General features: G+C 40.1%; 1 protein-coding gene across 4 annotated transcripts in view; it reads right to left on the bottom strand.

Moving 5' to 3' along the window:
* Positions 1-15,872, bottom strand: part of PDK3 (pyruvate dehydrogenase kinase 3) — a 156,799-nt gene that overhangs the window by 25,449 nt on the left and 115,478 nt on the right. For all 4 annotated transcript variants that reach the window (XM_041740572.1, XM_041740573.1, XM_041740570.1 and 1 more), the window contains one exon: positions 4,213-4,290. In XM_041740572.1, the coding sequence (XP_041596506.1) occupies positions 4,213-4,290 (78 nt within the window). The remainder of the gene's footprint in view (positions 1-4,212; positions 4,291-15,872) is intronic.

Raw genomic sequence — 15,872 nt, 5'->3', positions numbered from 1 at the left:
GTCTCTATTTTACAGAATCATTATTCCAAATACCATTAGCCGGAACAACATTTAATAGGTACCAAAAGAACTCTGCATAGAATACAAAGAATTTTATTTTCAGATAGTTCTCCTTATAATAATGAAAAACTAGAGATTAAGCAGAAAAGAAATGCATGTAAGAGAAAAGGTAGCTGGGCACTTAGAGATGATTCATCAAGTCCCAAAGTCAATGGATAAGGCTGACAGAAACAGTCCATACACTGTGTTGTGTGGTCCCAAGTCATACTGAGATTAAGTTCTGATTCTGGCATTTAATCAACACATTGATAGGTATTTAAAACATCTGGGCCTCAGTGTTCCATATCTGAAATTGGCACAGTACATACCTCACTGGGTTAATATAAGGATTAAATGAGATAATTGTGGTACACTGGTTTACACAGAGCCTGCCACAACATAAGTAGTCAATAAATGCTGGCTGGTGTCATGACTAAAAAATTAACTTTACAGTGTTAGCAGAGCTATCAGCAATGGCTTTTCAACTATTGCAGAGAAGCCTTGACTGGAAATACCCACAAAAGTATCCAATATGGGGAAACTAGAAATCAAAGATCCCAGGAGAGATACAGACCTTTTCTGTGAACCCTCTTTTTTTTTAAGATATTTTATTTATTTATTTTAGAGATAGAGCGTGAGAGAGCAGGCAGTAGGAGGAACAGAGGGAGAGGGAGAAGAATTCCTGCTGAGCCCGGAGCCCAAGGCGGGGCTTGATCCTAGAACCCTGAGATCATGACCTGAGCCGAAATCCACGGTCAGTCGCTTAACCGAGTGAGCCGCCCCCACCCGATGCCCCTGTGAACCAACCCTCTTATAACAAAGTATATAGAATATGACTTGAAGTCTTCATGTTGCCCACCAAACCCAAAGCTTAAACAAACCTCTTGACAGGAATGACTAATCTACAAATGGTGAAGAAATGCAAGCAGTAACTGTAAATCTTATCCTTCCCAAGTCAACCCTGACTTCTTTCTAGTAGCCGCCCTTTTAAAAATAGCCTGTTTGTGTCTGGTGCTGTATTTGAGGCCCTGGAAACAGTATCCTTTTATCACCACACACGGTGACCTTACAGACAAGGAAGCTGTTCTTCATGTTCCCCACACCTGGCTAGCTACAGAGCTCAGGTCTTTCCTCTGAGCCCTGCTGCCTCCCCACAAAGATCCAAAACAGATAAGAAAAGAGGTTTCTTTGCTTAATGTTTTGGCAAGTGATTTCTCAAGAGAATCAGAAAGCTAAAACGAGAACCAGTGTGACGAAATAGATGCTTGTCTCTGGAGAAACCAACGTGGGCTGCCACAGGTGGCAAGGTGGGAAAATCTGAAACCTGATGTGATAAACAAACATCTGTTATTTTTAATGTTCCTGTTAAGTGTTATCAAATGGATAATACAGAAAGTTTATTACAGCTGGCTCCCAGTATCCAGAATTCTAGTGACGACTGGTAAATACTCCTGGTGTTCTCCATGGAGTATGTGCTCCATAATTCTATTTACTACTTTTTCAGGGGTCTACAATGGGAAAGAAAAAAAAAACCCAGAGATGCAGAACAAAAGATGGTTTGTCAAACTAATGGAACAATTCTCAGGAAGCAACACATGTTCTTTCAGGTCAGTGGCAGCCTCAGTGCTCCGAAGTGCAGAGCAGAGAGGGCAGTGCTACTACTGACTACCGTTCAAGGCACCTGTGGTGTAACGGAGGCAACACGAAAGATGCTTGGCTAGTTCACATGGGCTCTGAAAAGGAATCCATGGGCGTCTGGATCTGACGGATTTCCGTCCAGGAAACCCGAGAGCGCCCACATGCTGTGGCAAACACCCGCTCTCTCTGAAGTGACATCTACTTACAGGTGTTCTCGACCAACCTCTGACCTGCATCTCTCACACGGAACTTGCTGGAGCTGAAGCACAGCCCTTAACCGCGCCCACAGAGAGCTCTGACATTCAGGAAGTCACAAAGACAAATCATAAACACACTACCCAAGCCAACAGGAAACTAGAGGCTGCCTATAACTACCGGCATTCATTTATCTCAGCGATGGGAACTTCAAAAATCATGCGAGACGGTGCCAGAAATACTCGTTCATCTCTTCTCCTGGTGAGGTGCGCTGCCCAGCGTGATAGCTTCACTCAGAAGATATGTGTGACACAGCTGGCATCCAGGAATCGGCGACAGCAGGCTCACTGCTCTGGCCTTGAGCATGACTCAGGCGGCCATTCATGCAAAAGAGCAGTTGGCTACTACAGACGAATTGAAGTTCCGTGTTTTGACAAAGAGAAGTCTGCATGCTGAGGTCAGGCCTCACCCAGCCGGTATGAAGAAGAAGAGAGAATACTTCTACTCAGGAATACTCAAGCCAAGTCCATTCGGTTCTGGCAGTGTATTGATTCAAAATATGGGCACAGCTCTTCTCCCAAGAACCCAACAGACTTTGAAAGCAGCTTTGATTGCATACTTTCTAGTACAATGTCAGGGCAACTGTCCTACAAGAGCCTCGAATCTTTTCACGTGTTGATCTCATTATAAGCAAAATACATTTTTGGTGTGTTTTTGAGAGGGAATTTGATTTATCTTTAATTGTCAATGCCCATACCCTAGGTAAGATTCAGTCATTCCACTTCTAGGGACCCAACCTACAGAAATGCTTACACATGTTCACAAATTCTACCCCCTCCAGACACCATTCAGTCATTCCACTTCTAGGGACCCAACCTACAGAAATGCTTACACATGTTCACAAATTCTCCCCCCCTCCAGACACCATTCAGTGCTCATTATAGAGAATATGGGAAAATTAGAAATCCCCAGGATCTGTTTGATGGTAAGTGACTAAATAATGGCAATCTACAACTGTGGATAATCTCTAAATGATATTAATACATGCAAAGATCTTCAAGGCGAAGTGAAAAGCACCAGTGATAGAATATGTATAGTTTCAACTCCATTTACATAAAAAAAAACAAGCTCTGTACAGCCCTGAGAGAGTAAGGGGACTTTCACTTCTTACTCTATGTTTTGTACCGTTTGTATTTTTCCAACGAACATGTCTCTCTTGTAACTTACAATAAAGTTAACGTGCAAATAAATATAGAATCATATAACTAATATAACAATTAGCTATAATCCAGAATGCTGTTGTGTGTATTTTGGTGCTATAAATCCTTCAAAATAATTTCCATTGAACTTGTACCACTACAAACTTTTATAGCCTGTGTTTAAAACACTCAACTTTCTCCATACATTCCATATTCTTTTGAAGCATTATTTTGAATGGCTGCTTAGTATTCTATCTTATGGACATACAATTTATTTAAATAATCTTCTATTGTGGAGAACTTTGGTTGGTTTCTAATTTTCCTGTATAAGAAAACCACTGTGATGGTTATTCTTGTACATATATCTGTGTACACCTTTTTTTATTTATCCATGAGAGACACACAGAGAGAGGCAGAGACACAGGCAGAGGGAAAAGTAGGCTCCCTCTGGGGAGCCCAATGTGGGACTCAATCCCAGAACCCCAAGATCGCACCCTGAGCCACAGGCAGATGCTCAACCACTGGGCCACCCAGGTGCCCCATCTTTATTTTCTTGTAATAAATGTTCTGAGGTTTAATTTACTGGACCAAAGAATATGACCATTACTGCATTTAATTTACTGGGCCAAGAGAAAGGACATCACTAGCATTTTTTGAGAAAGGCTGTACTAATTTAAATTTATATGAGAAATGTGTAAATGTTCTTGAAAGAGTATTTTTCTGGGCACCAATTCAAAGCATTACAACATTAGAGCACTGTCATTTTGAAAGACAAAAATGGTATTTCTTTATTTTTGTTTGTACTTCTCTGATTAAACACATTTCTGTATGTTTATTGACTACTTGCCATTTGTTATTTTGAGAACTGTTTGTGCACTTTCTACTCTGATGACTTCTGTTCCAAGAATTCTGAGTTTGCACTAGATTTTTGAAATTTTTTTGAAATAGATTACATACTCCTGTACAAAAACTCCTTACAAAAATATACCTAAGTGACTAGAGAGATAGAAAGTCTTTAAAAAGATATGAAAGGGTAAAAAAAAGCAGCATAATTTGAAGATCTCACTGAAATATAGTTCAGGTATCATCAGATTTTTAGTCAAATTCCTTGTATTTAAGATCAAAAGTATTTTTCTTTTACCATTGAATTCTTCAACTTCCAGCTCTGGAGCGACCAGGTAATACTGCTCACACAGCATCTTGGCAGTTTCATAGGCATCTGCAAAGAAAGAAAAAAGTTTAGCTTTAGACATAAGCAGACAGATAAAATAAATAAAACCAGGACAGTTACTAAACTGATGGACTTAGAATTAACTATTGCTTTTTTAAAAATAGTCTTTTTTGGCTATAATAAAATCATTATGACTAAACCAAAATCTCTCCACCTTTAAAGTTTTAATGACCACTACAATATCAAAATACCACACTAATAACACAATGGCCAGTTCTATACTAAGCATACATTTGTTTAGCTTTTAAATATTCCTAAAAGGCATTTTCCATGAAAATCTATAAACCCAAGACCGTACTTTCGAACACAATGCAATCTGGCTAAATTGCAGCTAAAAGATATTTGTAGCTAACAATATTATTGACTATATTCCCTATGCTGTACTATTCATCTCTGTGACTTAATTATTTTATAATTGGGAGGTTGTATCTCTTAATCTCCACCAACTTCATCCCTCCTCTACCTGCCCCTCTGACAACCACCAGTTTGTTCCTGTATTTAAGAGTCTGTTTAAGATTTCCTATTTAAGTGAAATCAGATGGTATTTGTATTTCTCTGTTTGACTTATTTCACTTAGCATAATACCCCCTAGGACCATCCATGTTGCTTTGAATGGCAAGACTTCGTTCTTTTTTAAGGCTGAGTAATATCCATAATATATATACATACCATTCCTTCTTTATCCATTCATCTATCAATGGACACTTGGGTTGCTTCCATATCATGGCCATTGTAAATGATGCTGCAATAAATGTAGGGGTGCATGTATCTTCCAATCATTGTCTTTGTTCTCCTGATCCCTTTGGGTAAATACCCAGAGGGAGAATTACTGGATCATGTGGTACTCCTATTTTTAGTTTCTTTGAGGACCTTCTATACTGTTTTCCAAGTGGCTGGACCAAATACACTCCCCTAAAGAGTGCATGAGGGTTCCCTTTTCTCCACATCTGCACCAACACTTGTTATTTCTTGTCATTTTGATACTAGCAATTCTGACTGGTGTGAGGTGATATTTCTTTGTGGGTATGATTTGCATGGTGACAGATGGTGACTACATTTATTATGGTGAATACCGAGTAATGTATAGAATTACTATGTTGAATTACTATGTTGTAATGCCAAAAAAGTAACATTGTACATCAACTATACTTCAATATTAAAAAATATTTCATTAAAAACTTATGACATTCTAGAAAAGGCAAAACCGTAGCAGCAGTAAAGAGATCAGTGGGTTCCAGGGGGAGGTAAAAGTGGCAGGGATGAATAGATAGAGCATGGGGCATTTTTAGGGCAGTGAAACTACTCTATAGGATACTGCAATGGTGGATACATGTCATTATGTACTTGTTAAAGCCAGGAGAACTGTACAACACAAAGAGCGAACCTTAATGTAATCTAGAGACTTTAGTTAATAATAGTATATCAATGTTGGGGTGCCTGGGTGGCGCAGTTGGTTAAGTGGCAAACTCTTGGTTTTGGCTCGGGTCATGATCTCAAGGTCATGAAATCAAGTCTCGCATCTGGCTCCACTCAGCTGGGAGATTCTCTCTCCCTCTCCCTCTGACCCTCCCATTCCTGCTCTATCTCTAAAATAAATAAATAAATCTTTAAAAATAGTAATATATCAATGTCGGTTCTTCAACTGAAATAAAAAGAATTTTTGAATATATTTTTTAAAATAATAATGCTCAAAATCTTAAGATTTGCCAATTATTTGTAATGAAATAGCAGTATTTGCTGAATGAACTGGTTTCCATGAGCCACACACTCATGGACACTACCATAGCTTAAAAATATCCTTTAAGTTAGTTGAAGGTAATAGGTTGGGGCTGATATTTATCCAAGTCTGAGGAGCAACAGTTTGCTTTTACAAGGAAAAGAAGACAAAGGGTAAGAAGATCAGGACTATTAAAGAAACAGCTGGAAGAGAAATCAGGCAGTTCCATTCCAAAAGACACGGAACATTCAGAAAGCAAAAGTGATTACCGACTGCATGGGTGCCTTTTCTATTGAACTGTAAGCAATCTGCGATCAGGGTTTGTGTCTTACACTGGGTTTGTAACTTGTATAGAACCTAGTATATACCTATTAGATGGTCAATACATATTCCTTCCTTGGATAAATGTTAAAATTTCTGATAACTTATTTTTAAAACAGCCTGAGACATAATTCTTGTATCCATACAAGTCACCCATTTCAAGTGTGCACACAATTCAGTGGTTTTTAGCACAGATGCAGTGTGCATCCATCACCACTATCAACTTCACATCATCATTACCAGGGAAAGAAACTCTGTGACCACTGGTAATTGTTCCCTGCACCCACCCCAGCCCTAGGCAACCATGGGTCTGCTTTCTCTCTCTAGATTTGCTCTTCTGGACACTTTATATAAGTGGATCACACAAAACGTGGCCTTCTGGGTCTGGCTTCTTTGCCTTAGCAGAATGTCGTCAAGGGTCATCCGCATGGCAACATATGTCAGTACTTCATTCCTCCCTACAGCTGAATAGTATTACACTGCACACATACACATTTTGTTTATCCATTCATCTGTTGAGGGACATTTGGATTGTTCCCACTTTATGGCTATTATGAATAATGCTGCTATGAACACTGATGTCAAAGTTTTATTGGTGAACATGTTTTCATTTCCCTTGGATATACACCTAGGAGAGGAAAATTGCTTGATCATAAAATGTCTCAACATTTGAAGAATAGCCGGAATCTTTTCCAAAGTGAGGTGGTTTTTTTTTTTTTTAAGTTCCATCTTCACAGTTTCTAAAGATCAGATATTCAGATTACTTTAAAATGCTTCACAGGTGCATTTGCAATGTTTTCAACTGGACACCAGCTCTTTGGAGACAGGATTGTACTTTTTTTAATATCCCCCCATCAATATTGTATGTAGAGCAGATACTGGTTTAAGATTAAAGAGGACAGAAGAAAGGGGGGGAAAGTAACCCCTATAGAATTTAAATACACTAAAATGTGACACTGTGAACCTAAAATAAAAGATTCAGGTATGTTCAGACTAAATTTTGGTTCATTTTACCTCATACTGCTACCTAATTTAAATTTTACATAATATTTGACCCCAGAGTAAAAGTTCTGATTATTTTATTAGACTTTTAGAATTAAACCAATACAAAGAATCACAGAGACATTAGAAGAACTATGACAAGATGAAGTAACAAGGGATACACAAGGGAAATGTTATTAAGAGGGGAAAAATATTTTTCAAAACAGAGTTGATCAGTGTGAAAACAGACATTTAAGTAGGATTGATTTTTAAACTCTAATAAAAGAAAATGAACATTTAGAATTATACTAAATTTACAAGTCTTTTCCTAAAGTAGAAGAAACCTCATCAAATAGCTGCAAAATAGTTTTATAAAAAGAAAGGAAATCAGGACCCACTCTTTGCCTTGGCTACACCACTAAACAATGCTACATCTCCACCTAGTGACACGATAGCACAAAGCCGACCGAGAACCTCCAAGGCCACTTTCCTTCAGCCAACAAATAATGAAATCTAAAAATGGCGCTTTGTTAATCACACACAAAGCCGACACGCCCCCACAAAACAACTCCCCCGAGTATATAACATCTTTAAAGACGTTTAAACATCATTCTTCCATTCACTATAAAAGGAAAAGAACCCAGTTCCGCTAAATGGGCGAGTTCCTCATGGCATTAGCTTGGCCAGGAGCATGGGATTATAAGACCATTATACAGTGAAGGTATTACATACATATAACATATGCAAGATGACAGAGTCCAGAAAGCAGCAGCCAACCTAAAACACAAAGACCCATTCAATATGGTTCCTAAAATCATATGTGAATAAGAATTTTTACACCATACTACTAATTACAGCATATAGATGCTGTAATTAAGAACTGCATTATGGGGGCGCCCGGCTGGCTCAGTCAGTAGAGCACTGGCTGGCTAGAGCCAACATTGGAGCACTGTTAAATGCAATAATCCTTCTGCCCCCGAGAAGGTTTTCAAGGCGTAGTCAGTTATACTGATGACAGATCTTTTTCGTCAGACTGGGAACTGAGGCCTAGAGTGTTTTCCAAACCTGGCAGTATGTAGAATTCATCACCAAGTTTTAAAAAAGTGGATAGATTATAAAATGAGCCCCTGGAGATTATGATGCGGTAGATCTGTACTGGGGCCTGGGAATCCATATTTTAAAGACCTTAGGGGCACCTGGGTGGTTAAGTTGGTTAAGCATCCGACTCTTGGTTTCCGTTCAGTTGTGATCTCAGGGTCGTGAGATTGAGCCCTGGGTTCTGTCCTCAGTGCAGAGTCTGCTAAAATTCTCTCTCTCGGGTGCCTGGGTGGCTCAGTCGGTTCAGCATCTGCCTTTGCCTCAGGTCATGATCCCAGAGTCCTGGGATGGAGCCTCAAATAGGGCTCCCTGCTCAGTGGGGAGCCTGCTTCTCCCTCTTCTTCTGTGCTTTCTCTCTCTCAAATAAAGAAATAAATAAAATCTTTAAAAAAAAAAAAAAAGGGAGTCATTCTCTCCCTTTCCCTGCACACACTCTCTAAAATGAATAAATAAATCTTTAAAAAAAACTTAGCAAGTAATTCTGAAGAGAAGCTAGATTTGGAGCCCACTTGCTGGAAAGCCAAGGATAGGTCTGTCACTGTCTCTCCCAGGACATGAGTGATCATGAGGTTTTGGGGTAGATGACAGCACACGTATACTCAAACAAAATAATTTCTGTTTAAGTTAACATAAAAATGACAAAGCTTTAAAACAACATAACCAAAATTCAACTATTGGCTTATTTATTCATTTCCTTTATTCTAGAGTAAAATACAAGTTCCATTTATAGTAAGATTTCAGATAACACTTCCTTTTCTAAATTAGAAACCAAAATTTTGAAATATGATAATTTATCAAATCATTTTTATCTGCAATATATTTGGGCCAGTATTTACCACCAATCTTTAAAAGCAAGGATCAGGAAAGGACTATTATTGTCGCTGAACATAAGTGTTATTTGTTATTTTCAAAATCTGTTTTCAAGGAAAATAATGATCATAAAGTAAAACTGTGGGTGTGGCACAAATATACTTCCCCAGGCTACTCAAACTGTAAACACATAAGCCTGAATATATTTTATTTAAAACGGCAGGGTGAAGGTTCACACAGCAAGTATCCCAACAGATTCAACATAGCCAGGAATTAGGGTTTTTTTTAAAGATTATTTATTATTTCTTTATCTGAGAGAGAAAGAGACACTGACGGGTAGGAGGGGAGGCAGAGGAAGAGGAAAAGAACCACAAGCAGACTCCCGGCTAAGCGTGGAGCCCAATGCAGGGCTTGGTTCTAGGACCCTGAAATTACAACCTGAGCTGAAATCAAGAGTCAGATGCTCAATCAACTGAGCCACCCAGGCACTCCCCAGGAATTAGTTGTTGGTTTTTTTTTTTCTTTAAAAAGCACACATGAATGTTTAATAGATTATGGAAGTTATTTTATCAGACTTTTTTACTACAAGATTTTCCTATTCAAAATTCACCAGGAAATTCTGTTATCAAATATTAGCCTCTATAGTGAATATACACAATCATTTGTTTACAAATATCTTATAAGGGGCTAGATAAGGATAAATTTGAGTGAGTGCTAAAAAAACAAACATGAAGGTGCCAAGGTCCCTAACTTGGGTCTAACAGGATATAAAAAAACTGTCAAGCTCAAGTTTAAAAAGCCACTGCCAGAAGAGGTAACAGACGATCACAAGGCATTATCAAGTCATCACAGATATGCTGCTTTAGAAATCCTTTTAAGGTACAAAGCAATTCTAGTAAGGTATGTTTATCATCCTTCTACCCAGAACCCATCGAGGGGGAACCAGAGTTTTGTTTTAGCACTAGATCTTCTCCTACTCTCCAAATCAGAGCCAACTAGACAAGTGGGGGCAGAACATCTAATATAGTACAACCAATCTTTAGGTTGATCAGAATCCTGAAACCTGTGGTCATGGGAAAAAAGATGGGCTGAGCCAACTAAATTCATTTTTTGAGAATTTAGGATCGAGACACTCAGGGCAGAAGACAAAAAGGATACACAGAGTTATCATGATCTAGAGGGCCTGGAGTGCCCACCATTGCCCTGAACGAGCTGCCCTAAGGTCGGGCAGCCTACAGACAAGAGAAAGATGGAGTGGCCATGACTTGGCAACCCAGTTGTAAAGATACATAGAAAACAACCTTGTTTTCTGTATCCCAGCTCCAATGTCTATAGCTCCAACTGTGATGTGATTGCTGTCCTTGGATTACCATGGGACCTACTAGATTCTTTTAATACATCTGTTTCTTGTGCTAACATGAGTGGACCTCTGTACCTTGCAACCTCAAGAGCCCTAAATGAGAATACAAGACATTATTTCTGAACCAGCATAATGACATGCTCTCAGGATACCATTTGTATGCTATTATGCTAAGCAATAACAGCATGTAGGAACATAGGCAAGCTAACATCACTGTGAGAACTGACTTCTGTACCAAGAATTTAAGTTTGTACCTTTAAAATGATCTTACCATGGGATTTTCCATTTTATTTCCTGGTTTCTCACAAAGAAAGGAGAGAAAAGGGTCACAATGGAAGGTACCTCCCAGAGGATAATAGGAACAGCTTTACAACACTAATTCTAGCATTCACTACTATGAGTCTATAATTTGCAGATGTGTAAAGGTAGATATTAATGTGCTAAGTAAGCAGTGAGGAGGCACGCTTCAGTGTTCTGCACATTTAATTAGTGTTATACAAGATGCACCCCACTTTTACACATTTATACAACTGTCTGGTCAAAAATAAAAACACTGTCCCTACCCTTCGATGTCAAAGTGTTCTGTAGTCTGTCTGAAGAGATCTAAGTATGGCATCGTCACTGGTTCATTAAGGCTCCGTAAGGCTGTAAAACACACGTGTGTGTACGTAGACACACGTGCGTACACACAGGGCATGTGGGCTGGATGTGTGACTGTGCTTAAACTCGTGCAGGACCTTTGCAGCCAAGAAAGTCAACAGGAGAGCTGTCACTGAAACCCGGGACCCCTACTCCTTCCACATCAAGCTTCCAAAACCAAAATGAAAGGAAAAAAATATCTGAGATAGAGATACACCAAGTAAAGTAACTGAGAAATCTAGTAGGACTTGAGGAAGATAAAAAGCCCATGAAAACGTACCAACTACTCAACAAAGAGGAAGGGAACAGTAAGACTTCATTGAGTCCAAAGATCCTGACACGCATTCCTTCCTCTCTGTGACAGCACGTGGGAGTATGGGGGTAACTGTATGGTGTGAGCCCTTGAGACCTTCTGATCGTTGCTCCTGGGGCATCTGGGGGTAGAGACTCTGGTGCCTTTTGGCCAGAAGGCACAGAAGAACCTGCAGGCCTTTTGACCACTAGTGCTCTCTGCCTTGTTCGTTCTCAGTCTTACCTTGAGCCAGAAAGAGCCTCTGTTGGGTGTCCTGACACTCAGGGAATTGCCCAAAGGGAGCGAAACCGAGAGCTGTTGAAATGCGCTTTGGTTTACAGGGAGAAGAGACCTCTTGGCTTCCCGTGAGGCTGCCCAGCCCATCTGCCATGGTATGAAAGGGACCTGATTTAAGGCCAATACCACATTGAGGGATAAAGACCGTCCACACCTGGCTGGAAAACCCATTCGAGTAGTGTGATGGGCCTTAGTGCTGGAGGAGGTTAAACAGACAAAGGCTATGGATTCCATAGACACAAAGAGTACTCAGACTATTTGCTGTTGCGTACTCATCTGTAAATGTGGTAGGAACTCAAATATATAAAACAACATTCTCAGCTAAGCCAGGAAAACAGGTGTGTTTATTCTTTTCTTTTCCTGCACCTTTTCTAAACTTTCTTCAATGAGCACTTTTGAGTACTTTGATAACATGGCATTAGTCCTCTCAACTGATCCAATGGGGAGCAGGAGTTGGATGACTGACAAAAATGCTGGATAAAGGGCAGCCCGGGTGGCTCAGCGGTTTAGCGCCACCTTCAGTCCAGGGCCTGATCCTGGAGACCCGGGATTGAGTGCCACGTCAGGCTCCCTGCATGGAGCCTGCTTCTCCCTCTGCCTCTCTCTCTCTCTCTATTTCATGAATAAATTAAAATCTTTATTTTAAAAAAAATGCTGGATAAAGTAGGCAGCCCCGAAGTATGACTATTACTATAAATGCTAACTTTTTTTTTTTTTTTGTAAATGCTAACTTTAAATGCACGCTTGAATCTACAATGACGCCTCTGCCAACATTTTCAGACAAGGCCATAGCCTCTTCCTTCACTATGGATCGGTTTAGGGTTGTAGGTCATCTTTCCTAGATAAACAATGCCACATATATCTGTGAATTCCAATCCCTATTCCTTTAAAGAGTAATAAACTTAAAAATACTTGGGCAGCCCGAGTGGCTCGGTGGTTTAGCGCTGCCTTCAGCCCAGGGCCTGATCCTGGAGACCCAGGATTGAATCCTGCGTCAAGTTCCCTGCATGGAGCCTCCTTTTCCCTCTGCCTCTGTCTCTGCCTCTCTCTCTCTGTATGTCTCTCATGAATAAATAAATAAAATCTTTTTAAAAATCTAAACAAAAAATACTTGTGAAACACTGTGAGCTCACGTTCCTTCCGAGATTTTTTACTCAGGGTTGCCCCGGAACCTAAGAGTTATCTGTTTACTTTCACTTCCTTACACTTTTGAGAGACTCTTCTTTATCAAGTCTTTCCAAAGCATTCAACTGGATTTTAATGGATGTTAAGTCTCTTTTTTGTACTCAACTTTCTTCACTTTACATAATATTTAAATAGATTATGTAGTCACAGCAGGTGGAAAACTTATACCAATGGTTTGAGGATAAGTAAGTGGCCCTTAGTAAGCATCACCAGGTAGAAGCAGCACAAGAACATTCTAGAAAGTGTGCACAAGCATACTGAGCATGCTATGGGTATCAGGAGGCACGATCTGTGAAGGGAATGAAGGATGGCAGAAAAGTCGATTGTGTGAATGTAGCCTGATGTGTTTATGCACTTTCAGAAACTGAAACCACCTTCTGCTGATTTCCTTAAGGGAAGAGGCTGTCGAAAAATGAACAATCTGTTCTGAAAGACACAGTTGGGGAGCACGGAGCACATGAGCCCTTCCTCTTTTGCACATGAGCGTGGGGTAGGAGTGTGTATGCAAGCATGCGTATTGGGGGAAGTGCAATCTGAGCAGCAGAAGAGCATAGGGGGTGATTTTCATAGGCCCTAGCATCACCAGGAATCCAGGCTCTAACTTATGCCAACAGTGGCAGGAATGATTACATGAGGACATTGTTTTAGCTTTATTTACAGTACAGTAGTGGTGCCCCTGGGTAAAGTGGAAACCGGCCAGAGAAAGAGCAGTCAGAGCTGTGAGTAGGCCCGGGGGGGCGGGGGGCACATGATCCGGTCAGTGGTCAGACTGAGACTCCGAAGGACCAGGAAATCAGGAGGCTGTGAGGTAGGCGGGAGGCATAAATTTTCACTTTCTGTCTTTCACAGCTCAATGGAACTGCTTTGCACATCATCTTCAGCTAGTTTTCAGTACAAAACTTCCATTCCTAAGAGCGAAGCACAAGTGGTGAGGGCAATTCTGGCCCTCGAGAAATTGATGACAGTCAGAGAGCCCAAAGGAAGTACAAGTCATGCCAGGACCAGGGAGGAGAGAATAGGGCCAGAAGAGCAGTGCAGACAGCAAGATTGCACCTAAAGAGTCAAGCGCAGCAGGCTCCTCTTCATCCTCTCCTCTGACCTGACTTCCTGACTCACCTTGGCATCCACTTCATCTCTCGGCCCAACAGGAGTGCCACCGGTTGCCTAGAACCCTGTTACTTATCTAACTGTACTGATCCATGGTTTAAATCTCTCTGAAAATGAATGAAAGACTGTATGTGATGAAACAATGAGATGAGAAACGAGTCTGTTTTTACAACGTGGTTATGAGTAACTGCAAGCATAGGCAAAGGCATAGAGCACAGTATAACTCCTCACATACCGTTACCAGCCTCGACAGTTTTCAACACGTGCTCTTTTCTGTTGTGTGTAATTTTGAAGCAAAGCCCACATATCATTCTATACTATGCGTAATATTTCAAAAATAGCCTTCCTAGAAGCTAGGATTCCTTTGAAAAACATGATCATAATACCAGTATCATACCTAAAAAATTAACAATATTTCTTGAATGTCAAATATCCAATTGTCTTATAAATGTCCTAAGTGATTTTTTAAAAGATTTCATAGTTTATACCAGAAATAAAAGTAAAGGCACCAATCTATTATAAATAATCAGTGGCATAAATGAGAATCCTTGGGCACTTATACGATGCCCAAGGACTACTGCTAATAACCTTTCCTGCAGTCCTAACTGGGTACGAGCCCTGCTTTAGGAGCTCTCTCTATATTAACTCATTTAACCCTACAATAAAGATGACTTAGCAAAAGCACCGTTTTATAGATGAAGAAACTGAGGCCCAAAGAAGTTAACATAACATGTTCAAGGTTGCCCAGCTAACCCAAGTGTCCATCAGCTGATGAATAATCAAAATGCAGTATATCCATACAAAAGAATGTTACTCAGCTGTAAGGAGGAAGAAGTACTGACACAGGTTGCCACGCAGATGACCCCTGAAGACATTCTGCTAAGTGAAAGAACTCAGATACAAAAAGCCACATTTTATGTGATTCCACTTATGTAAAGTGTCCAGAATAGCACACCTATAGAGAGAAAGCAGACCCATGGTTGCCTAGGGCTGGGGCAGGGGGCCAATTGCCAGTGGTCACAGAGTTTCTTTCCCTGGTAATGATGATGTGAAGTTGATGGTGATGATGGGTGCACAACTGTGCTAAAAAAACACTGAATCATGTGTACACTTGAAATGGGTGAAATGTAGGGTATGAGAATTAGATCTCGATAAAGCAGTTTTTAAAAAACTAAATTATCAAAAAAGGTTTAACATGTATCAAATTAAGGAACATTTATTGACCATCTTAAAGGTATATACTACATTCTGTACAACTTATAAAACAAATGTAAAACACAAAAGCTGACCTCAAATTGCTTACAGTTCAGAAGAAAAGCGCATATACAGTATATAATAATGCCCTTTTGCTTTCTGAATTTGTGCCTTTTCCCCTAAATTCAGTCAACTACCTGAACTGGGCTTTCTGATTCATAAGAGATATTGGGCCAGGGTCTGGTGAACAAGTGCTAGGACAAGACTGATTCTGCTCCCCTTCCAATCTGGGGTCTGCTGAGGTCATGATCAACCACAAGGTTACCTTGTAAGCCAGCAACCTACAGGATTCTTAGGGAGCTGAGGCTGGGCCTATTAACCTTATAATTGAAATAATTTGAGTAAATGTATCCTAACTAAACTGAGGCTACAACAGCTCAATGATTGTTGGGTGAGCTAAGGCCACCATCCCTGAGTCCTCTTCCCTTAGTTTAGCGATGCCCAGAGTAAACAAACAGCATAGGTTTTCCTTACCTATGGTTGCTATAGGTCTGGTCTCCCACTGGGGA

Source organism: Vulpes lagopus, chromosome X (assembly GCF_018345385.1).
Source record: "Vulpes lagopus strain Blue_001 chromosome X, ASM1834538v1, whole genome shotgun sequence".
Classification (NCBI taxonomy): Eukaryota; Metazoa; Chordata; class Mammalia; order Carnivora; family Canidae; genus Vulpes; species Vulpes lagopus.
Note: the sequence above shows the minus strand (reverse complement) of the source record. Positions and strands in the feature narration are given on the sequence as shown.